Source organism: Aethalodelphis obliquidens, unplaced genomic scaffold (assembly GCF_003676395.1).
Source record: "Aethalodelphis obliquidens isolate GAN/ISIS:26980383/991018 unplaced genomic scaffold, ASM367639v1 scaffold5, whole genome shotgun sequence".
In the NCBI taxonomy this organism is placed as follows: domain Eukaryota; kingdom Metazoa; phylum Chordata; class Mammalia; order Artiodactyla; family Delphinidae; genus Aethalodelphis; species Aethalodelphis obliquidens.
This window is the reverse complement of record NW_020837949.1, coordinates 71,796,125-71,820,570: the sequence shown is the minus strand read 5'-3', so window position 1 is coordinate 71,820,570 and position 24,446 is coordinate 71,796,125. Positions and strand designations below refer to the sequence as shown.

At 36.2% G+C, this 24,446-nt stretch overlaps 1 protein-coding gene across 2 annotated transcripts in view; it reads left to right on the top strand.

Annotated features, from left to right (window-relative positions):
* The window catches only part of TMEM196 (transmembrane protein 196), a 51,800-nt gene that overhangs the window by 17,112 nt on the left and 10,242 nt on the right, over window positions 1–24,446 (top strand). For both annotated transcript variants that reach the window (XM_027102643.1, XM_027102642.1), the window contains exon 2: window positions 23,565–23,621. In XM_027102643.1, coding sequence (XP_026958444.1) covers window positions 23,565–23,621 — 57 coding nt within the window. The remainder of the gene's footprint in view (window positions 1–23,564; window positions 23,622–24,446) is intronic.

Here is a 24,446-nt window from a genome sequence, read left to right as displayed (position 1 = left end):
AACGATTTTGGATTTTTTTCTTAAAGACAATGGGATAATATTAAAAGTTGTAAAATGTGGAAGTAACAAGTTCAGACAAGAGTGGATTTGATGAAGGCAAGGGTGGTAAGAACAATTTGAAAGCTTTTGCTGTAATGCTGATGAGAGATGTTAGCGGTTTGGAAGAGAGTGGAAACAATGGAAGTGAACAGAAGCAGGTAAATTTCAGCTATGTTCTGGAGACAAAAAGAAGAACGCTGTGTGGTTCACTGACTGTGGTAGATGAGGGTAGGAAGGAGGTGTCAGTAAGCCGTTCCGGATGTCAAGAATGAGAACTGGGTCCATGACTGTGCTATTTCTGGAAGTGAGAAATACTGGAGGAGCAAAATATTTTCAGGGGGAGGATGACAGTTTTTTCAGGCGAATATGCTCACAATATTTTCAGGGGTAGAAGATGAGGACATTCTGAGTGTGAAGTATTTTTGTGAGGCACCTCAGTGCCTGGTTCCTCTAGCTGGCTTCATTCTTAGTTTTCACACTGTGGTCCCCAGCAGTTCTCAGATCATATCGTCACTGGACCAAGGCCAGTAGAAAAGATAGTCTGCTTCCTGGCTGATGAAACAAAATTTCTAAAATATATTCTCTTTCCCTAGCTTGAGCTTAACTGTATCTTGTGGTCACATCTGAAGCCATCACTGTGACAAGGGGACAGAACATCCTAATTTATTATACCTGGCTCACAGGTCTGTAGGGGATGAGAAGCACATGCCTGAGAGTGAGGGATAGGTGGTTTTCTAGCAGAAAAATGAGGTGCAAATTGCCAGATAAATACATTCGGAAGAGCAAAAAACAGCTTTCTACCACCACACGTAAACAGTGATGCCATAGACGTGAATAAAAGAAAGAGAAAAATGTATAGTTTGAAATTTGGGGAGGACATCGTTGTGAAAAAGACAGTTGGCATTCCGTTTCAGAGTTTAGATAACGGTCAGTACTTGCTGTACAAGATGTGAGAAGTTGTTGGCAGAGAATAATAGTTTTTCTACCAAGAACACAGAGTGAGAGGAGAACTGAAACTATAGCATAAGACGGAAAAAGAATCCAGCAACGGAGACCGAGGAGGCCTGGGCAGAAAAGTAGGAGGGCAGCTGGGGGAGTTCAGTGCCATGGAATCCAGTGAGGAGACTATTTCAGAAATAAAGGAATGGCCAGTACAGTGTCACTGATAATCTTTGAACGGGCAGTTTTAGTGAAGTGTGGGAGTAAAAACTGTATGTATCACTGTATTTACTCAACAAATAATGACTGAGAACTTACTGACTGTGAAGTCCTGTGACCAAGAACCTTACTCTTCCATTCCAAAAATTTAGTAAGTGTGCCCCATAAACCAGGCATCATGCTGAGTTTTCTGGGTGGGGATAAAAACCAGAGTAAAAAAGCGTCTCTTTCTAAAGAGCTTACTGTCTAATGATATAGATGATAAACACATGAATAACTGTAATACAAGGGAAATATAATAAGGACCATAAAAACAGGCACCTAAGATACTATGAGAATTCAGTAAAAAAGATGGGATCACACCTGGTGTGATTTGAGATGGAGCCTGGAGAATAGGTAAGAAAAAGAATAACATTTTGTAAGCAGAGAAGTGAATATAGGCAAAGATGATAAACTGAGTGTGTACAGGGATTATTAAGTCCACTTTGGCTGTAGGAAATCAGCAAGAGACCAGTTCACAAATTAGGTTGGAACTACCCATCTGGGCGCTGATGAGAAGCCAAGAAGTTTGCTGAGCCATTGGGAAAAAAATTGTATGAGGCCCTAAAAATCATGCTTAGAAAGAACTTAGGATGACACTGGAGAAACGGAAGGCAGAGAGAGGCTCTAGAAAGCTCTTAGATAATCCAGGGGAGGACTGGTGAGAGCCTGAACGAAATAAGAGGTTCACTGTGGATGTAGAATTAATAGCACGTAGTCATTGATTTGATGAAAATGATATGGGAAGGGGGAAAAATCTAAACTGCCTCTGAGTTTTGAAAGAACAGTAGTAAAAAGTGATAGAAATAGTAAAGTTATGAGTGAGAGTAGATCCGAGCCTCATTTTGTGAGTGTCCCTAGTGGGCCTCTTTCTTTGACTTCCATGCATCTGGCTGTGAGCACACTGAATTGCAGAATGATTGTAGGCTCAGTTAAAAATAGATGAAGCTTTCGTGATGACCAACATCCTTTGTTATTCTCTGGTCCCTTGGAACACGGGCCCACTTTAGACATAACATTTTGCTTCGAAGCATCACGTTCAGAAGCAAATATTATTGGCAACATTTAGAAGACTTCCCTTGCATCAAATAGAAATTAATACATTTGATAATTACTTTCTAGAAGGTAGTCCACTTATAAACCTTGAAGTGTTGTTCATTGCAGCTCAGCATATCAGGGCTAGAAGTTTGAGAGAATAATAGTGCCCAAATCCCTGAGTACATATTGTTTTGATGTGGGACAACCCACATCCATGAAGGAGCAAATATGTATACAGTTTTGGTATAAGACAAGATTTTGTGAATGAGAACAAAACAACAAAGAATGCATGCACAAAATATTTTTATAATTCCTGTCATGAATTCAGACACTGGTCTATACTCATCAGATACTCAAAAATATTATATAGTTTTAAAAATTATTATGAATAGCTCCATTTGCTTATGGTTCATTGGGTATTAGAAATTATACCGAGCACATCATAAGCATTAGCTCATTAATCATTTTAATAGCACTGTAAGATAAGTGTTAGGATACCTGTAGTAGTGTATCCATTTCACAGATAAGGAAATTGAGATTCAGAGAGTTTAAGCAGCTGCTGTAAGTCCTGCTACTATGTGGCATAGCCACATTTAAAGCCCAGGTTTTCCTGACTCCAAAGTCTGTACTCTTAACCATTACGCTGTACTCCATCCATTTTTTCAAGCCCTGGCTGTAAAGAGTAGCACTGGGTCTACAACCCAGACCTTAGTCACCAGTGCCCATTGATTCATCTTTTCCCAGAGTGAGAAATGTTCTAGAGTATAAATACGGCTTCTCTGATTCTTCAGAGTACCCAGCAGCCCAGTGTGACAAGAAATTGCAGATACCTTTCTCCCACTTGTAATTCCATTCTTCTAGCTGATGCATAGCCATCACGCGGTCTCTCTTGTCAGGGGAAAGAGGTTATTTTCTCTTCCAATATTTGTGTTTCTTCTTCATGTCGATTAACAGAAAAACGACGCCAACCTGCTGCTTCCTAGTTCTGTACTTAAACAAAATAACCACGATATCCTTTTCCTGTAATTAGATGCTCTTGTTATTTTTTCCTCCAGAAATCAGGGTCAAACTTAAAATTGCATTCCATTTTTCACCATCCCCCTCAATTTGTCCCAAGTATTACAGTTACTTCTCACAGACACCTTTGGAAACAAAACACTGTTCAAGGAAATGAGCATTGGGAAATTATAACCTCTATAACAAATATTTTAAAAGCATAATGCACAATTTCTTCTCCTTCAGAGATTCTGAAACTGTATTTTGGTTATAAATTGTGCAGGCCTCACTTTATGTCTGAGGGAATGATGTTACTTGTATTGAGTTCTGTAAAGTATAGAACTATCCGTAAAGGAAAAGAACTGGATAATGGATCGTGTTTGTTTATAGACTTCTAAACATTGTAGACCCCATATATTTTAATCTCTCTTGTCCTGTTTGAAAGTAGAGAATGGCCTGGAATAGACAAAGAACACCAGAGGGGCACTGTTTGAAAGTATCTATCACCCAACAGCAAATTTCCACCAGTTTAAGACTGATATGTGTTCATTCTTCTGAGACAGAAATATCTGTAGGGAGGGTGGACCAGACATAATGATGATTAGAGACATCAATGATCTGGAAACCTGCTAGAAAGAAATCTTCTCCTGGATAAAAGAAGGTCTGCCAATTTATTGATTTGCTTTTCAGGCAGTTCTATTGCTGACAGAGGACACCACAGCGTTCAGGAGAGAGTGATCATGAAGATGGCTGAGAAACCAGGGCGTGTTTGCCCTAGGGAAAACACAGGGTTAACAGTGTCCTTGTCCTAAATTGTGGATGATGGGCAGATACCACAGGATTAAGGCTTCAGGCTTAATGAAAGAAAGAACTCTCCGACAGTCAGAGTTACTTAAAGATGAAGAAGGCTGACTCTTTTGATGGAGGAGATTGATCCAAAACTGTAAACACTCTTGTCAAGCAAGGAAAGCAAGTAATAGAGTGATATTGGTTGGGCACATTATGACTATATGATTCACTAACATCCTAATTTTCAGTGCAACAAACTGAGCTTAGCCCCAGTAAGTTGGAGGAATTGTTTGTAAGTGTTGTTTACTTGGAAGCAGGAGGATAAATGAAAGAAGAATTTGGAGGAGTTGTTAAGGAACACAAGGCTAACTCACAAAAAGCCGTGACCTTCCCTTTCACCAAAAGCAGAACTCTCTGTTTTATTACCAAGGGTCTGACATACACATAAAACAAGAAAATGGGGTTAAGTCCTTCTCTTAAAAACACAGAAGTTTCTACTTGTAAAGTATAATATGGAAAGAGCTAATCAAAATATTTCTCTCCTTGGCTTCAAGTTCCCACCATGTGAATGACACTGCTCTGGATTATTATCAAGGGTTCTGACATATACATAAAACACGAAAATGGTGTTTTCCCCATATGGATACTAATTTTTGCATGTAAAACCCACTCAAGTTGTAAGTTAGAATTTAAATGGATGCCCTTTGGGATTTTGTAACAATTCAAATATGTCATTCACATGGTGGGAACTTAAAGCCAAGGAGGGAAGTATTTTGATTAGCTCTTTCCATATTGTACTTTATAAGTAGAACCTTCTCTGTTTTAAAGAAGGGTTGCCTCTGCTGTCTTACTTTCCATCTTTTTCATATTCATTAACTCCTCTAAATGCTGAACCATAGGCTAAGCCTTATGTGGTGTGATCAGAACAAAGTTCTGGAAATACTAAGTGAAATATCCTATCATTTTGCATAAGTTTACTGTAGAGAATTGGGAAAATACAAAAGAACAAAAATGCCGTTGAAATCACCAATGATTCCACCACTCAGAGATAGTCAGTGTCTATATTGTGGTATATTGCCTTAACTTTGCATGAAAATCATAATTTTTGCAATATAAACAGTGTGCATAAAGTTTTGCATTCCACTGTTTTGTTAAAACAGTGTTATAAGCATTTCATCATGACCTAACATATTCAAAGTAAACACAATTTTAAAGACTAAATTTTAGCTCTTTGGTCCAGTCCTCTGCTTTTAGATAGTTCCATACAGTTACTAAAGATTAATATTATCTACACCTCATAAAATAGATTTGCCTTTAGTAGACCGCTCCAACTTTCTACCTGACTTCAAATTGTCTTCTTTATCCTATAAACTGATTTCTTCTTATCTCTACATCAGAGAGTTGAGCGTCCTTAGAATTTTGATATTCCCTTTTGAGCTTGAAAATTAGAAGTCTTTCATAACTGCTTCTTTCCTTAGACATGATAATACCATTATCAGAGTCAGCATGAGACAGTGGAGAGTATGCATCCTGCAGAGGCAGCCAGTTCTGAATCTGAATCCTGATGCTGCCATTCATTAACTTTATATACCATCCAAGCATATCTTGGACAAGATCACTTATATTTTTCTCAACGTCAGTTTCTTCTTCTGTAAAATGGACTGGTTTGGTGGATCGAAACAACATGCTTGAAGTTTCTTGATTATTTTAAATGTGGATAAGTTAATACTCAATAAGTCAATGATTATAAGTCTCCTTCCACTTATGTTTTGATAAGCCCTCCTATGCATTCTTACCCAGCTCTGTCATCACCCTGTTTTGGCCAGCTACACGATAAATACCTTGAAAACCATAAGGCTGAATGGACGAAACTTCTCTATAGTATTTACGTATAGTCTTTATTCTAAAGGGAATCAAAGGGCTTTAACTTAGGAGAGGCAGGATGGCATCCAAATAACATCCAAGACATCATCATCACTATCATAAAGCTACATGGGAGAAGAACTGGTAGAAGTAAATGCATTACATAAAAAGGTTAATTACTTGAAGGGAAAAATTTTTAAGAAATCACTCCCAGCTAAAGACTAGTATTTCTGTTGTAAATTGAAAAACAACCCTGTAAATTAATTGGTAGCTACTGCCATCAAGTGGTAGAAAAATATTTCTTCAGAGACAAGAATCCAATAGGCTTTAGGGGGGAAAGCTCCGTTATTACAATTTAGTAATTCCCCGTGGACCTGAATTTATTTCATCCCTTCCTATTGCATCATAACCACCCAAAATCTGATCTTCATTAAATGCCCAGCTGTCTTTGATTTCTATTACCACACTTCCAAAATATCTTCCTGTCCAAAGAGAAAACTTAAGGCTTATTTTGTTGGCTGTCCCAAGGGCTTTCTCCAATACAGAAAGAAAAAAGAAATATAACTGCAATGAATGCTGACAGCGTTGGGGTAAAATCATGATTGGAAAATCCTAATGTAGTTCAGTCTCTAGAGTTAGAAAGATAGGTGTTTGAGTTCTGCCACATACCAGCTGTGTGATGTGGGAGAAAAAAATGTTGGTCATAGGATCAGTTTTCTTAGGTGACCGTGAAGACTCAATTAGATGATATATGTAAAATGTTAGCCCAGAGGCTGGTATCCAGCAAGTGCTCCATAAATGTTAGCATGTTCTTTTATTACTATGACTATTATACTACATTTCCCTTTCCTAATCCTAAATAAATATTTATTGTCCTAGCAATTAGTACTAATATCATTCAACCCAACCCTAAAGAGGTTCAAGCTAAGAAGGTAAAATCTCTACAACAAACTTCGCCAACCATGCATGATAGGGACGTTCTATGATTTGTCTAGCTCCAAAGAGAACTAGGCTGGGAACACAGGAATGAAGAAACCCTCTAAATTCTAAATCTAGATCTGGCAGTCCTTCTTTCCTGCTGAGGTAATCAATGGTCATGACAATAAATAGCTCAGGACCCTGAGGACCCTAAAATGTCTTCTCTTTCATCAGAGAGAGATAGCATGGTGCCACATGTTTGTCACTGAACTCCAATTCTTTGAAAATTGATCATCTAGCCATGTGGTATATTACTCTCAACTAACATGTCAGTATATTTCATAGGATCCTACTTCAACCCCTTGTCAAAACTGTGCCAACCGGTCCTCTGCATCCCAAGAGGTGGTCATTCAGTCACTCCCAAACATTTCCAAAGGGACCTCATTAATTTTATGAGGAAGCCTAAGCTACTTTGTGGACAGGTCTGTTCATTGGAAAAATTTCTCTGGTAATGAGTGGAAATCTTCATTCATGTAACTCCTATCCATTATTCTTGGTTCTAGAATTTAAATCTAAAAATAATAGGCAACATTTTATGCTATGCCCATTTCCCAGATAGGCTAAAGACCAGAATTTTGGACAATACTAGCTTCACCCTATGAATATGTGTATACTGCAGCACAAAATGTACCTGTTCATTTAAGTTCAAATAAGCTAAAAAAAATAGTTTATTTTTCAGCAATCATGCAATGTCATGGACAGATATTTTAGTGGTCTCAGCACTTTAAAAGAAATAAAAATAAAGATCCTCTGAGTTATTTGATTTTTAAAAATCTGAATAGAAATCGGAATGAAATGCAAAAGAGTCACCATTTTTATTAAATCAATTCACATAATTCTCCAAAGAATGATTTCAATTGGGAGCAGATGACCACAGAAGTGGCCTCTGGCCCCTTGTCTCCTAAGACTTGATATCCTTTTGGAATCATCAGTATGGGGTCCTTCAAACAGGATGTGGGATGGAACACAGCCTGCATATTAAATGACTAATGCACCAGGAAGGGGACCATTTCCATGCATCTTACATTGCTTTGTTAATTTTGCTTTTGTATCCCTTTGTTTTTTTATCAAGTTCTTTTGAAAACATCAGCTTATTTTAGTTGTGTTGAGGGGATAATAGAAAGGAATTTATTTTATGCTAGGTTTTATTTACAACTGAGTTGCACATGTAGCTGGGAACCTCAAGCTAAGTATGATAGTGGCATTGAGGAAAAAGATAAAAAACTTCCAGGGGAAGGTTAAAGCTAGGGTGATAGTCATACTTATATAGCTGTCCTTCCTACCAGGGAGATTTTCCTAAAAAAGCTTTCCACTGGGGGACATTTTATGCCTTGTCTATTAGAATCTTTTTGACAAGGTGCTTCTAATATACTTAGAGCTAATATGAAGTAGGGTGGAGTGCACAAAAACCAATGATATGGGAACCCCAGTTTTCAGTTTTCATTGAGCTTCTGCCACTGACTTGCTATGTGATTTTTTTTTGACATCTTAATTCCTCCATCCACAAAATGGAAATATTAAGGAGTTTTTTCAGCCTTCCCAGAAATACTGGGAGAGAGAGCCCAAATAGTAAGTGTTGCGAACTTCTGAAAAAGTAAACTATGGAAATTTGAGAATTTATACCAACAGAATACTTGAGAAACTGTTTCCATTCGGGGTTCTTTAACAGGAATCAAAATAAAGAGACTGGATGATGAGGATAAAGGTTCATCTGCTAAGACATCTTATAAACTTCCTTCCAGTAAGGCAAATAGTCTTTGAGCTGAAGAATATTGATGGAGAGTGCAGCATTTAATATTTTCTCCAAAGCCTATAACCCAAGTGTTTTTTTTTATGTTCCACAATTATTTCTTTTTGCCACATTATTATTTCTTCCTGTAATCTTTGTGGGGTTTTCAGTAAAAGCACACCTTAACTCCAGGAAATAGAAAATCTGTCAGGCTTAATTTTTCTGCTTCTTTAAGAGCCAACACTTATTGTCTGGCTGTGTTGAGAGTTTAAGTTATTTTTTATTCACAGTCGTATCATCTTATAATACTACAAAGACATGTAAGTGTCTGTGCCACTACTGGCATAATAAAGTTTCTGAGTAATAAAGAAATGAATCAATGGAAGGCTGGAATAAGGGTTCAAAATTATTTTATGATGGTCTTCCTTATCCAGAGAAAGCCGAAAGCCATCCCATTTATAGCAGAAATCAATGAAGCTCAGAAACCATCATTCAGAGCTCTTCTGAAACAATTCAGAAATGCAGCATCTTCCCTGGGATTTTTATTAGCTTAAGTTTATAAATCTTCTTCACCACTATTGCACTTCAATTACAATGATTCCTTCCAAAATTTGGTCTTCAAAAACCTCACTCTCCAGATTCATTTCCTAGAATCTACTAGTTTTAATAGCCTGATTCATGTTCTTGTAAGATCGTACTTAAGATTTTTTAAGCAATGAGAAATTTATAATTGATTTTCAATTTTATGTTTTCTAATGACCTCTTTTGAGAATTGATGTACAAATCTCCCTATTTACCTTGTCAACGTTTTAGGGCTCTCTGCGAATCAGATTGAACCAGGTACAGGAAAGATGGTTGCCGGCATTTAAAACGAGTTTAAAGTTAATTACATAGGTATGTGGAGAGAAGGGACACTTCACCCTTATAAATGTCAGGCGAGTTATAAATAGTGCTCTGCAACTCATTGGTTACCCATGGTTTATAGAAACACCTTATTCTAGTTCACCCTTTCCAATCTTTTGATTTTCACAGTCCTATTATGTATACTGACAAGCTCTGGCATAAATATATTCAGGAAGAAAACTGTAATTTCCTTCCTGATCCAAAATATTCATTATAAGAACTGGAGCAAACAGAGAAAGCCTGGCTAAGTAATATAAATTATAATACTGAACCACAGAGTGAAAATAAAATTTTCTGTGTTTATTTCACAAGACTAATCAACTGCTCCAGACTCTATTAAAAGAGACAGGGAGACAGAGAAAGTTGGGCAAGAAAACTTCCCTTTTGTTAATGCCCTGTAAAAAAGCAGTTCTCGCGGCTCTATGTGGAATACTGATAGCCCCACCTTTGCTTCAGTCTAGGTGTTCTGATCACCAGAAATGAATCATCATGGGAAACAGAGAAAAGAAAAAAAGCTTAAAAGACCTTAAAAGCCCCAATATACCACCATTTCTTTCTTTTTTTTTTTTTTTGTGGTACGCGGGCTTCTCACTGCTGTGGCCTCTCCTGTTGCGGAGCACAGGCCTAGCGGCCATGGCTCACAGGCCCAGCTGCTCCGCGGCATGTGGGATCTTCCCAGACCCGGGCACGAACCCACGTCCCCTGCATCGGCAGGCGGACTCTCTACCACTGCGCCACCAGGGAAGCCCACCACCATTTCTTGATGTGAGAAGTGAGTCTGCCAAAGATAAGCAAAGGCATAAAGTATCTCCAATAGGATCCAGAGAAAGGAACATCAGCTTCTTTTCCTCTGTGGCTGCTGATACGTATGAATAAAACACTCTTACTTCTGCTAGAGTTCTTCTGACAGCTGACTTAACACCTGGGAATGGAAACAGACATGTTTTCTATGAGAGTTTAAACCCTTCAGGAAAGAGAAGATTGGTTGACCATATAAGCCTAGGGAGTCTTCAGAGTCTTATATTAGACATCCATTCCTGCTCCCTTCGGGACTACTACTCCTATGCTAGGCTCCATAGGTGGCCAGTTCCTGGTAGGGCCAGCTCATCTAAGCCAAACTAGAGAGTTAAATCATTCCTTTGATTCTACAGCTAAGGTTCTCAAATTATAGGAAGCATTAACAGTTACCTTGGAATTTATCCAAGATGCAGATTCTTGAACCCTACACCACCAACATTTGATTCAAGAGGGGCTCATGACTGCACTTATAACAATTATCTCCATGTCATTATGATAAAAACGGCTTGTGGTTGTTATTCTTGGAAAAATTCTAGTCAGTGCTTTGTAACTCAGTCATTTCGGCTAAAGGGGGTCCAGTTGTTAAGACCACCAAAAGCGTATTCTCAGAGACTGTTCTTGGAGAAGAAAAAGGGAGGTAGCGTGAGCAGCTTTTACACACTGCCTAAATTGGAAGAGTGTTGGGGGAAATCTTGTTACTTGAAACTGGCTGGATACATATTCAGATGGGACTATTATGTGAAACATATGTCCTCAGGTGGGGAGAGCTCCCTTTATTTTGAGAGAGATCTTAACAAAGAATTTTAAGTAGAGGACATAAAGTCAGGATTATTTTAATTGTGGCCTAAGCCCTAAGGTTTGATGGAGCTGTTTTTATGGATGCTACTCTGCCTGCCATAGTATTCTCTTTTTCCCCAGAAGGAACACATGAAGATAGTAATTACCTCCATTTAGTCATAGCCATTTCAGCACATCTCACTGCTTATAATCAGAAAATGAGGTACTCTCCTTGCTTTAGAATGTCTGCTTTCAGACGTGCTCGGCTTGCCAGGTGTAGTACAAGAAGACTTAAAAGAACCACAGAGTTAACAAAACAATTGACCTCTGTTTTTTAAAAAAAATTGTATTCTCATAATTTGATGTCCTGAAGCTTTTTGTGATGTCCTTTGATTGTGTTTACATTATTTGATCTTGACTGAATGAAAAGCGTCTGGATTTCTTCCAGGAGCAAATTTCTGAATGGGATTGGAATAGTGTGCATCAAGGTTGAAGGGTGATTAAAGGGGAAATTACATTATTATCACTCAGAACAGTTTACTATAGATCAGACCAGCGGATAGTAGGTAATAGCATTCAGATGAGAGTACTAAGACACTGCCCAACTTCTAATTTCACCAAAGGGGAAAAAACTATTCTGGGTCTATTCTGAAGCCAAGCTTGGGGTTCTGAGAGAAAATGAATCAACACCTGGGGTATATACTCATTGGTTACTTTCCCAGATCATTTTCTCTCTCACAGAACTAAGAACACAAACTCATGTAATGTTATATGTCAATTATACAACAGTAAAAAAAGTTAAATATTTTTTTAAAAAAGAACACAATGTTTTCTAGTTTGGGAAGCTACTTCTCATCTTTCTTTTTTTTTTTTTTTTTTTTTTACTTCTCATCTTTAAAAAGAAACTGCTGGCAGTTATCACTCAGTGCCAAGGTACTATCTTTTTCAGTGTTTTTGTTTGTTTGTTTTGTTTTGTTGTTGAAATGTCTACTTATGCTGACATCTCAAGAGCATCTGAGGTTTGAGAAGGAAATTTTTGAAACCCACAAAGCTACAGTTGTGACACTTTAAAGGTGAACACATCCAAATTATTTTCAAATGCTACCATTGATAAGAGAATTAACCTAATCTGATCAATCATGAGTGTTTCATAAAAACAAAAATTAATTCGATTTTATCCAATTGCACCCAGTTATGTCTTGGAATTGGCTAAATTTCATTAATTTCTGCCCTTCCCCATGCATACTGTAAATACATTAATGCATCCATCTACTAATTCATTCATTCAGTTCGAAATTCCATTATGTCATCTAGAAACTTTATTTCAACAGCACAGCTTTGTCTGAGGAGATATGGCAAAGTTGGATATAAAAATAGATGATCTCTCACCCTAAGAGTACCAGTAATGGCAAATGAAATAACACATTCAATTCCATTTTTGTAGTAATATGAGGTTCAAAACTGTTCTTTTGCTCCATTATCTCTTTTCTTCATTTACTTGTCCAACATGGAGCAAAATTCCCTTTTGTATTTTTTTTTTTTTTGCGGTACGCGGGCCTCTCCCTGTTGTGACCTCTCCCGTTGCAGAGCACAGGCTCCAAACGCGCAGGCTCAGCGGCCATGGCTCACAGGCCCAGCCGCTCCGCGGCATGTGGGATCTTCCCGGACCGGGGCACGAACCCGCGTCCCCTGCATCGGCAGGCGAATTCTCAACCACTGCGCCACCAGGGAAGCCCAAAATTCCCTTCTTTCAATCCATTTTTCTTCTGGAGGGTTGAGAGAATATCAAAATGCTTTGCAAAATAAAAGGTTTATTTCCGCTACTATTATGAATGTGTAGAACTGCAAAACCTTTTCTAAATAAAGATGAAATATGATGGTCATTGAAGGTGAAGCTGCATCTACTTTAATATGTAGTGGTTTATGATTCGTTATACTTAACTGAGAATAAAACCACATTCAGCCTTCAATCACAATTATCCATGATTGGCTCCATTAATTTCTAAAGGACTGAACCCAATTCTTGTAAATTATTCTGTGGCACTTTTGGATTTGTGCCTGAAAGCTCTGACCGTAGCAGGTTCCAAACTCAGTTCACCAGGCAAAACCAGCCTTGCATAAAAGCAAGCAAATGATGGCCTTAGTGCTGTGATTGAAGAGAGACTAGCACAGCTCCTTGGCTCCAGAATATGGGCTGCCATCCTCCTTTCCAAATATGCATTCTGAAAACATATAGATTGGGGAGTTTTTGCTAGGTTTTTTTTTTTTTTTTTAATACTCACAAGAGGCATGGAACTTTGAGTCATTCACCAATCTATATATCTATTTATCTTGGATGCTTAGTCACAAGACAGAAGTCATTCTCTAGTAAGGATGAATCTTCATGGGCTATTCTTTCCTAATACCTCACTAATAATTTGGCCTTGAGCAAATAGGGGGCTACTCATTTAACTTTTTGAATAGGTAACACCTGTACATGGCTTAAAAATAAATAACCAAAAGTATTCAAGGAAAAGTCTGGTCTCCTTTATCCAGCTGGCATCAGTTCTCCAACCCACATAATCACAGCTACTCTATGTTTCTTACATGTTTTTCCAGAATTACCTTATGTGTGTAAGGGCAAATATGTACATAGATTATTAATATTTCTTGTCTTTTTATACAAAAAGTTTATTACATACACCATATTGCATCTTGCTTTTTTAGTTTAACTATATATGGTAGAGAACTTTCCATATCAGTGTATAGAGAACATTCTCACATGTTTTTAATAGATGCAGAGAAGTCCATTGAATTTAATCAACTCTCTACTGACTGACAATTGAGATTGCTCCTCTTGTATTGTTGCTAATAATTTGACACATAGATTGTTTTGCACACTTGCAGCTATATCTGATAAATTCTCAAATGCAGGATTACTGAGGCAAATGAGATATACAGATATGCTTGTATATGTATATGTGTGTGTATAATATATATGCATATATATATATAAAATTTTGATAATTGTTGACATGTTCTTCTCAGTAGAGTCTGTTTCAATTTATCTTTCCACAAGCAATGTATGACAATCTGGTTATTTTTCCCAGTTTGTCACTTTAAACTTGCTCATAATTTTCTGCCATGTAGCAATTTTTTGCTTATTTTCTTGTTTTAATTTTTGAACAAATCAGTCTTTTATTTCATGGACTTTGTAACTTCAAAGTAATAAAATAATTCTTCTTCTAGTATTTTTATGATTTAGTTTTAAATTTAAATCATTAGTACATTAGGCTATTACCCTGTCATATAGTATAAAGTGTATATATCTAGTTTCATTTATTTTTCCAGATGGATACACAGATGTCCAAACACCACTAACAAAATAGTCTGTTTTTTCATAAATGTTTAGAGATGACATTTTATTATATACTAAATTTCATGTACATTCTGTCTATTTCTAGGTTTTATAATTCTATTCTTCTGTTCATGTGTCAATGTCATTCTGTTTTAATTATTGAGGGTTTGTAATATGTTTTGATATCTGATGCTAACATTCACCCTCATTGCTCATCTTTGCCAAAGTTTTACTGACAAAGTTTAGGTATTCTTTTATATTAACTTTTGGATCATGTTTCCAGTTAAAAAATTGATCCTTTTGCTGTTTTTATTGAATTATGTTAAATTAACAAATTAGATTAGAAAGTACTAGCATATTTTTTATGTTAAAGCTTTTTATCCAAGATCATGTATTTTTCCATTTGTAAAAATACTCTATTACCTTATTTATTAATGTTTTTTAGGGTTTATTTTATTCATTAAAACTTGTATTATAAATGTATTTTTAAGAATTTTATTATTTCTTATTGAAAATGGGATTTCTTCCCTTACAGCCTCCAGTAGGATGTTGTTTGTCTACCTTAATTTATTAGTTTCCATATATTAATTTGTGCCTTGCTACCTTACTAAATCATCTTATTTTTTGTAGTGAATGTTAGAGTTGATTCTCTTGGAAATTTCATGAGTTAATCATACTGTCTGCAAACAATGATAGTTTTAACTCCTCTTTTCCAATTTTAGTACCTTTAATTTCGTTCTACTATCCAATTGCATTGTCTAGTTGTGTAGTAGCTCCATTCCAGTATTCAACAAAAGTAGTGATACTGGGCATACTGATTATGTACATGACTTATTGCTGCTGGTGTTGACCATGGTCACCTGGCTGAGGTAGTGTTTGTTAGATCTCTCCTCTAAGTTACTCTTTTTTCCCCCCTTTTCATATGATACTCTTTGGAAGGAAGTCTTTATGTGTGGACCACACTTAGGGAGTGGACCACACCTCTCTGAGAGTGAGGTATCTACATAAAATATTTGGAATTTTTCTGCATAGATTTGTCTCTTCTCCATAGTTATTTATGTATTTATTTATCCAATCATTTATTTATATCAGTATGGCCCCATGAATATTTATTGTACTCATTGGTCACAATCTAATACTATTTTATTTATTTTGTTGCTCAAATTGTTCCAGCTTTCATCATTGGGAGCTCTTTCAATTGGCCTCTGTATCCCTCTGACAAACCTCAGTCAGTGTGGGTTTTTTGTTTGTTTTTTGAGCATCTCCATACTTTCTGACACTATAGTATGCTCCTAGCCCATATCATATATTTTCTGCTGCATTCCAAGGAACACACATTTCTTTAAGGATTTGTGATTCCTTTTACTGGAGGACAGTTTTAGAAACCAAAAGCCAAGTGATAGGTGTGTTCTTTGCTACTAGTATCATTACATCTAGGCCCTCTCAGCTGACAGCAAGAAAATGTGTGTATACTAATGTGTATATTCACAGACCTATAAATAGTTCTATATGTAGCTATATTTATAAATATTAAGTTAAAAATTACTTCACACTGCTATCTACAATGTTAATCTGTTACCATATAGATCATTCTAGGCTGTTCCCCATGCTTATCTATAAACTCACGCTCCAATACTAAGAAACCTGTCTCCCACCGTCCATCATCCATTTAATATAATTGTTCAATTTTAGTATACATATATAGTAGGATCAGAATTGTTAATCGTAACCCTGTAGGAAACAACTTTGTCCGACAGAGTATGGTGCTTATGTACAGTTTCTTTTGCCTTTACTTACTCAGGTCAGTATCTTTTCCCTCACCTCCTTCAGGGAAACCATTTCATACATTCATTGTTATACCGTAGATTGCTTTGTCACATTCTGCATTCCATCCTGTGATTCCATGACCCTCAAAATGATTTTTTAAATTTGCGTGCATTAAGGTTTATTCTTTGTGCTGTGAAGTTCTGTGAGTTTTGACAAATGTGTAGTGTCATGTAACCGTAATTACAATGTAATACAGAGGAGTTTCACTGCCTTAAAAATATCCCCTAGTCACCTATTCAATTTCCTCTACCTTGCCCCAAATGCTGGAAACTACTGAGCTTTTCACTGTCTCTTTTGTTTACTTTTTTCAGGATGTCATATAATTGGAATCATATGGTATGCAGACTTTTTAGACTGGCTTTTTTCATTTAGCAGTATACATTTAAATTTCATACATGTCTTTGAGTATCTTGATACCTCATTTATTTTTTATCACTGAATAGTATTTCATTGTATGGATATACCTGGTTTATCCGTTCACCTATTGAAGGACACCTCGGTTGCTTCCAGTTTTTGTCAATGATGAACAAAATTGCTATAACGTGGCAAATTAGATGGGTAAATACCTGAAGGCACAATTGTTAGATCATATGGAAAGACTATGTTTAGCTTTGTAAGGACTGCCATGCGGTCTTCCAAAGTAGCTGTACCATTTTCCACTCCTATAAGGAATGAATGAAAATTTCCGTTGTTCCACACTACCAGCAACTGATATTTCCAGTTTATTTTAAATTTTAGTTATTCTAATAGCTGTGTAGTGGTATTTCATTGTTGTTTAAATTCATGAGTTTTTAACAATAAATGATGGTGAATATCTTTCCATATGTACCATCCTTAGATCTTCTTTGGACAGATGTCTGTTAAGATCTTTTCCCCAAGTGTTAATTCAGTTTTTTGGTTTTTATTGTTGATCATGTTTTTATTTCAACCTATTCCCTTGCAGTATTTTTCCAATGATGATTATTTGCATCAGTTTCTTTATTATGCCTATTTTCTTAATTCCCAACACAAAATTAGTCAGATTCTTCCGGATAATAGTGTATCGTGCTCAATTCTAGATCTAGTTAACTAAAACAAAACACAGAAAATTTAGGGAAGATTAGGATTTCTATTAAGAGAAAAATCTATCAGCAATGACAAAAGACACTGGGTAGAATAAGCTTAAAAATTATGAAAGAGTGCTCTCTATTTCTGTGAACCATTAGAGACCAAACAGCCCTGACACTTTGAACTTATGTTACGAACAAGGACTTTGTGTTTCTCCCTTGAAGAGCACTTTATTTGGCTTCATATTTGTTGGTATCTCACTGAGAGTCATTAAGGGGAATATCACTGCTTCAATGAAGAGCTCTAAAATGAGTAGGCCTGCTGGCAAAGCACAGGTGAACATATTGAGTGCAATTCCAGACCATGAGAGCACATTGGAGTCACCTGTGAAGATTAAAATATTGATGCCTGAGTCCCAGCCTGGAGATCCTGATTCTTAATTGGCCACGGAATCAGGAATTTTAAAAGCTAATAAGCAGCCAGGTTTGAGAATCACTGCCCTCGGACAGGCTTTCCAACTTGATAAACTTTCCTCATTTTACACATATAATTGATACTGATACTGGAGTCACTAGAGAAATGGGATCCCAAAAGAAAAGAAGCCCATGACAGAGAGGACATCCATAGGAGTCTAGCCAGGTGTCATGTAAGAAAGTCAAAATCATATCAGCACAGTATCAGGAAGACTATGAACTACTTTGGCATACTAGCATTTTGTGAGCTAAACTACAAAATAATCCTGTTAGAGACTTCAGTTATTATTCTTTAATAGGTGATTGAAGTAGAGTAAAAATATTCAAGAACTGATGGTAACAAAACAAATCATCAAACTTTTAATCCAGGTACAAGGAGAAATATACCATTTTAATCAGATTTCTTTTGAATCAATTTCTCAACACTTATTATTTTTTGTGTGTTTTCCTAATAGTTTTTCTATATGTTTTAAAGAAACTGATTAATTTTGATGAAACTGTATAAATCAGTAAATGTTACCAAAGCATTAAGTTCAATTTGTGGTTCATCTCATTATCTTGAAGGGGAAAAAAATACCATTTCTATTTTCGAATGTGTGTATCTTCTGTAATTGGCTAGTGAATTTCAGTGAAAATTAATTCCCCTGAGGTGGTTAAATGTTACGTGAGAAAAATTTTAATAAGCTGTCTCAAAATAAGATTGGCCCACTGTCTTTCATAATCCCATCTGCCCAGCACTTTCTTGTTCTCCTAGCCAGCTGATAGAACCATTGCTTTTATCTGCTTCCATTACAACCATGATTCCCAAATTTTCCATTACATAATTTAAATAGAAATTCTACAATAGCCTTTTTTCTCTTAGTCCTTTCTCAAAATAAGCTTCTTGGACAGAAAGAAATAGTAATAAGGAAGTCATTAACTAGCATCTAGGTCAGGGCTGAAGGAGAAGGAGAGAGAGAGACATTGAGAGAAAGGGAAAACCAGTGAGAGAGAGGGAAAGGGAAAACCAGTAAGGAAAGAGGTTTTCATTCATTTTAGGAAAGTTTTAACAAATCTTTTCCTCTTTACTTAGCAGAGTGTCTCTCCCTCTCTCTATTCTCCCTATTATTAGAGAAATTGAATACATTCACCTATGTTCTGATTGCTTTACATTACTGAAATTATTTACACCAACTTATTTTATAGTTTCACTTTATTTCCATTCATTTTTCAAACTTTCCTGACATCTGTTGGTTCAATCTTTATTGTCGTTGTTGTATTTTTTTCTCCTTTTATTTTTCTGGTCTTTGATATTTTAATGCACAAATTTAAACTTCTACTTTTCTATTGATATCTGGCACATTAGTGCCTCCAGTACTCTGCCAAATGATACAAGAATCTTAGAACATTTTACTTACATGCTCTTTAACTCTAACCCACCATCTCTCATGCCAACATCACCTGGGATATTCATTCTAAACTGATATTATTTTTTCTAATCAATACATTTCTATTTAAAATATTTCCTGTTTTGCTTTATTTTGTGCTCTTGCTACTTACTATATTTCTTTCTTAACTCATGTCTTCCCCTGTTTGTTTTCCTGAAGAACAACTCTAGTTCTTTTAACAGCTTCTAATTCTTTTAGACACTGTCATGTGAAATAATGTTTTGAAGCCTGTATTAGTTTCCTATTGCTGCTAGAACAAATTACCATAAACTTAGTGGCTTAAAATAACAGAAATTTATTCTGTCACAGTGCTGGGAGGCAGAAGTCTAAAATGGGTCTGCAGGGCTGCATTCTTTATGGAGGCTCCAGGGGAGAATCCCATTTCCTTACCTTTCCAGTTTACAGAGGCCACCTACATCGTTTGCCTCATGGCTCTCTCCCCCCATCTTCAAAGCCAGCAGTGTAGCCTCTTCAAATATCTTTGTCTCTGTGTCTTCATATAACTTTCTTTTGACCTTCTTGTGTTCCTCTTAAGGGACCTATGATTACATTCAGCACCTACCTGATCCTACATTTAGCACAATGATCTCCTCATCTTGAGGAGGCTTTTTTGCCATATAAGGTAACATTCATGGATTCTGGGGATTAGGATGTGTGTATATTGGGAGCCATTATTCAGCCTACCACAGTTCTTTTGCCCAAATGAGCACATCTCTTTGTAATCTCTTGTGTAAATGAGAGATTGGCTGCATGTACAGCACAAATTCAAGTTTTTCTTTCAAAATCTTGTATTTTATCTTAATATCTTCTTTTAGGCTGTTAGTGTGAAAGGTGGAGTCATCCTGGTGAGGAATTGATTTTACTGTTAACAATGATTATCTTTGGTGCATCAAGTCTTCAAATTCCATTAATGGAGGGCTGTGGTTACCTGAACTTTTTCAGTGTCAGTGCCTCACCCTCAGCTTTCCATTGTCCCTGCTCACTTCTAGAAAAGTTATCAGTCTGTAGTTTATTCACTTTTTCTTACTGTTAAGGTGGTATTGCTTTAGCCTTTCTACATCCTAAGCAACAGCAGAAGGCTCCATGGACCTTTCATTAAGAAAATCCACTCAAAATTTAGAATGCTATGTCCATAACAGCTCCATTTCATTCTACAATGAGTCACAGCCTAGAATGCTATGTCCGTAACAGCTCCATTTCATTGTACAATGAGGCACAGCCTTAGTTATCTATTGAATTTAATCTAAATTGAAATCACACAAATTCCACTTGGAGGACTTAACTAGTTTTATTGCATAGTTGCCCTTGATGCCCTATCATTAGATTGCTTCATTTATATAACTTCCTAGTAAGAGCAAAGCAAATAATTCTCCCTGGATTAAAATTAAAATTAAGCAAATAATTCTCCCTACCTTCTCAGACATAAAATTATATTTTCTCATGTAAAATTGTATACCTAATTCAGGATAGAGACAGAGATATAGATATCCAGCTATCAGTTTTACTTTTTTTTTTTAACTAATTTGTTTTTCACTTGTTTCATAATTTCTGTAATGTGGGTCAGTGTTCTGCATCCTGGATAAAGTGATGTTGAACAAAAATAGTATCTTGAAATACTATAACAGACTCCTTATATAGTAAGGTACACTTAATTTTAGACTGTGATACAATCAACTAATCTTATAATTACTTTTATTACAACAAAAATTAACAAATGGCAAGGGTAAAGAGTGCAATCATAGATGATGAGGTGTCATTGAATGCTTATGGCCGGATCTGCTAGCATAATGCAGTCTGCACTAACACTGAAAAATCCTTTTGAAAAGCATTCCCATTACATTATTAGAAATAAACTAACTTAGACACTTAAGCCTGAGATTTTATGTGTGATCTGTGACCTTGATGTGTGACCTTGAGTAAGTCACTAAACCTGTCTGGACTGTTCATTTCCCATCTTTTAAGATCCCTTGTGGTGCTCTGACTTGGGGTAAAGTTAGCCAATAAAATAAAAGATTATTTACTGCTTTTTTGTGCTTCTTTTACTCTTTTCTGTAAACTGTGATGACTAAACTCAAGCCAGGATCCCTTAAAGCCTCCTCAGAATTGCATAATTTTGTATACTTCCCATTACATGGGTCTGTTTTTTCTCATGTTAGTTTTCTCTAAGGAGTGTGGATTTTGGATACCCAACAGAAATATTTACACTGCAGGCCTGCTAGAGAGTGGAAAAACATTGTTGGATTCCCTTCCTACTCTACCTTCCCCCTCCCCAAATTTCTTAGAGGTACAATAGGAAGAAGCAATTTTATTGCACTTAGTTTTTCCAACCAAGTGAATGGACAGTTAGCTTGGAGAGCTCTGCTTATGGTCCTGAGGTCCCCTTGGGCTTTGTTGTGAATAAATAATGGCAATGTTCATAGATTTCAAAAAGATCCAAGGAACACAAAACTGCACTGCTTTCAAATTATTTCAAGAATGAGTTCTGGGTGAATGGACTTTCAGGGTGAATAACAGGTTAGTCAGGGAAGCAGGAGTAAGACATGCTGAATCTTTGATTTGGAGGTTGGAAGCACTGAGAGGCACGGAACTGGTCCAAATTGGAATGACTTGAGCATAACCTTGAAAGGTCTGAGATGGGATCAGTAAGAAAGAGTCCATATGAGGACAAGATCATCTAGACTTAGAACACAGAGAGGGGTGAGAAGTAGTCACTCAGAAGTTGCTTTTTAAGGCTTCTGAAAATTCTGCATGTATTTACATTTTATAAAGTTCTGAGTTTCTATCTGCTCATGGTTTTATGATATGAAAATTATTCTGTTAGATCTATTTATATAGTATGTCAACACTTTGTCTGTTATATACTTTCTGAATATAATCCCAATTTTATTTTTTGCCTTTGAGAGTTATGGTATTTTTTACTAACATAATTATAATTGTATGTGTTAGTATTTGTAAGTATTTTCCGTTTTGGTCTGTGACTTTGCTGCTATGTTTAGAAAATTCTTCCCACTTCTCTAAAATCATATAAATCTTTTACTTTATCATCTCCTACCACATTTTTTTTTATACATTTAAATGTTCAAACTGCTTTGTAGCATTTGGTGTATGATGTTAGATGATGAAGATTAACAAATTGTCCCAATTACGTTTATTAAATAAATAGTTCTGATCTTTTCCCCATGAATTTGAAAGGTCATCTATATTATATACCAAATTCTTATATATCTTTGTGGTCCCTTATCTGTCTTGCTGCATCATTGCTTGCTTTATAATCATTCTGTTCCCCTGTATGGAAAGTTCCCTGCAAAGGTGAATTTTTATTACCTATTATTTTTAATCAAATTTTGTTGGTGCTTCCCACAAGCATATTACTTATTTCAGATAATCCTTAGAGTATTTTGATGTGTATATTTTAAAATCTATTCATGTGTAAAATACTCAGTTAAAACCACTTATATTATTAGTTCTGACTTGAGATAGCAACGTTTAAAAGAAAAATCAAATGAAAACAAGCTTAACCATATTCAGTTTTCTTTGCTAATCTGAAAGCCCTTATTAATGAGTTTATTATTTTACTTATATGGTTTACTTCCAGCAAAAATATGCACAAATGGCCCTAAACATTTCTCTCCAAATTAAACAATTTACCCCTTTCTGATAACCAAAATGTGTAATAGTGCGGAACTGGTAGACGATTTCATGCAGCTGCTTTTGCAAAGCAATTATGTCACCAATGTACTTATTTACAAGCAATTACATACCACTGATAGCTTCATCCTGTTGTGTTCTTCTGACATTTCTGGTAGAATGAGGAGGCAGCTATTTTACCTGACACAGTTTGAGAGGTACAAAGAATATCTCTACACAAAAAACACCTCCCTGTCTGATGCCTTCTCTTTTTTTGTGTGTTATATTCCCTTCCTCTAGCAGAGCCCATTGATTTCTAATTACTTAGTATGAAGGAATGTACCATACAGCCATACTAAAGAATGTATCATACCAGTTTTCTCCCGAGAAAATAGGAAGGGATAAGAAGACAGTGAAAGTAGACAGGAGGAACAAAACTCTAAATTCATCTACTTCATCCTTTTGCCTGGCGGTAAAACAGGTTCAAGTTGTGCTTAAATTCCACAATCACCTATATCAACTTTGCACAAAACTTTCATTAGAGTTTGCATTTTTATCCCTTACTATTCTAAAATCAGGTATTTTCCTTTTCAGCTTTTGATGGGAATGTAAAATTTTCAAGTTTCCCTGGAGAAAGTGTCATGAGTGAACTGTAAACTAAAAACTAGGAGTTCTCTTATCTTTGGATATGAAATAATTGTTATTCTTTTCCTTTTCAGTTTCTTCTTTGTGGCATATGTGGAATATTGTGCGCCAAAAAAAAATCTGGACTTGTCGTAAGTTTTTGCCTTGTTTGTATTGTGCATTGAAGTGTTTGAAATGTAAGAATTCAAAAAGGGAAATGATGACTAGCCAGCTTTCATATCCTGAACGTTACTCATTTAGGATAAAAAGAAGACTGACAAATAAATCCTGGCTTTTTTCTTTTCAAAGAAAACCATCAAGATTATTATAGACTATGACAAAAGAAAGGAGAAGCTTTGATATACTCTTTAAATACATGAATCTGCAACCCTTAATGACCGCTGTGATGGCAGTCTCCACTTTTCGTTTATAGATTCCCAGACACTCAGAAGAATCCTTCATTGAGCTGAAAAAGACAGTTCATGGGAAATTTAACTGTTTAGATATGGAACTGGGCCTAAAGATTACTAGCCTTGACTGTGAAGTTAATTTTGCAAAGCAGCAAAACAGCTGTGTTGTTATAGTTGTAGTTAATTCCCAAAGTTTTTTTATTTTATTTTATTTTATGACTGTGAATGCAAATGTAAGCGTTCTCAGAAGTTTTATGGTACTGCTGTGGGTTTTGGGGGTTGTGGAATACACTCCCAGTTCACTCTGATATTGGCTGGAGGAGGATTTCTGTGTGCTGCAGTGTGGATTCCCTACTATCTTTCATGACATTTTTTGAGAGTTAGAAAGTAGGAAAAAGCATGTTTATTTTTTTGAGGACAATAGGAAATATCACAGACCTTTATAAGTTGGCAAAATATATTGTACATGGACCCTAGAAAGTCCATGTACACTGAAAAAAGGACTGAAAAAAGGAGAAGGGGACCAGGATACCAGGGAAGGGGAAGTATCGCAGTCATTTGTTCAAC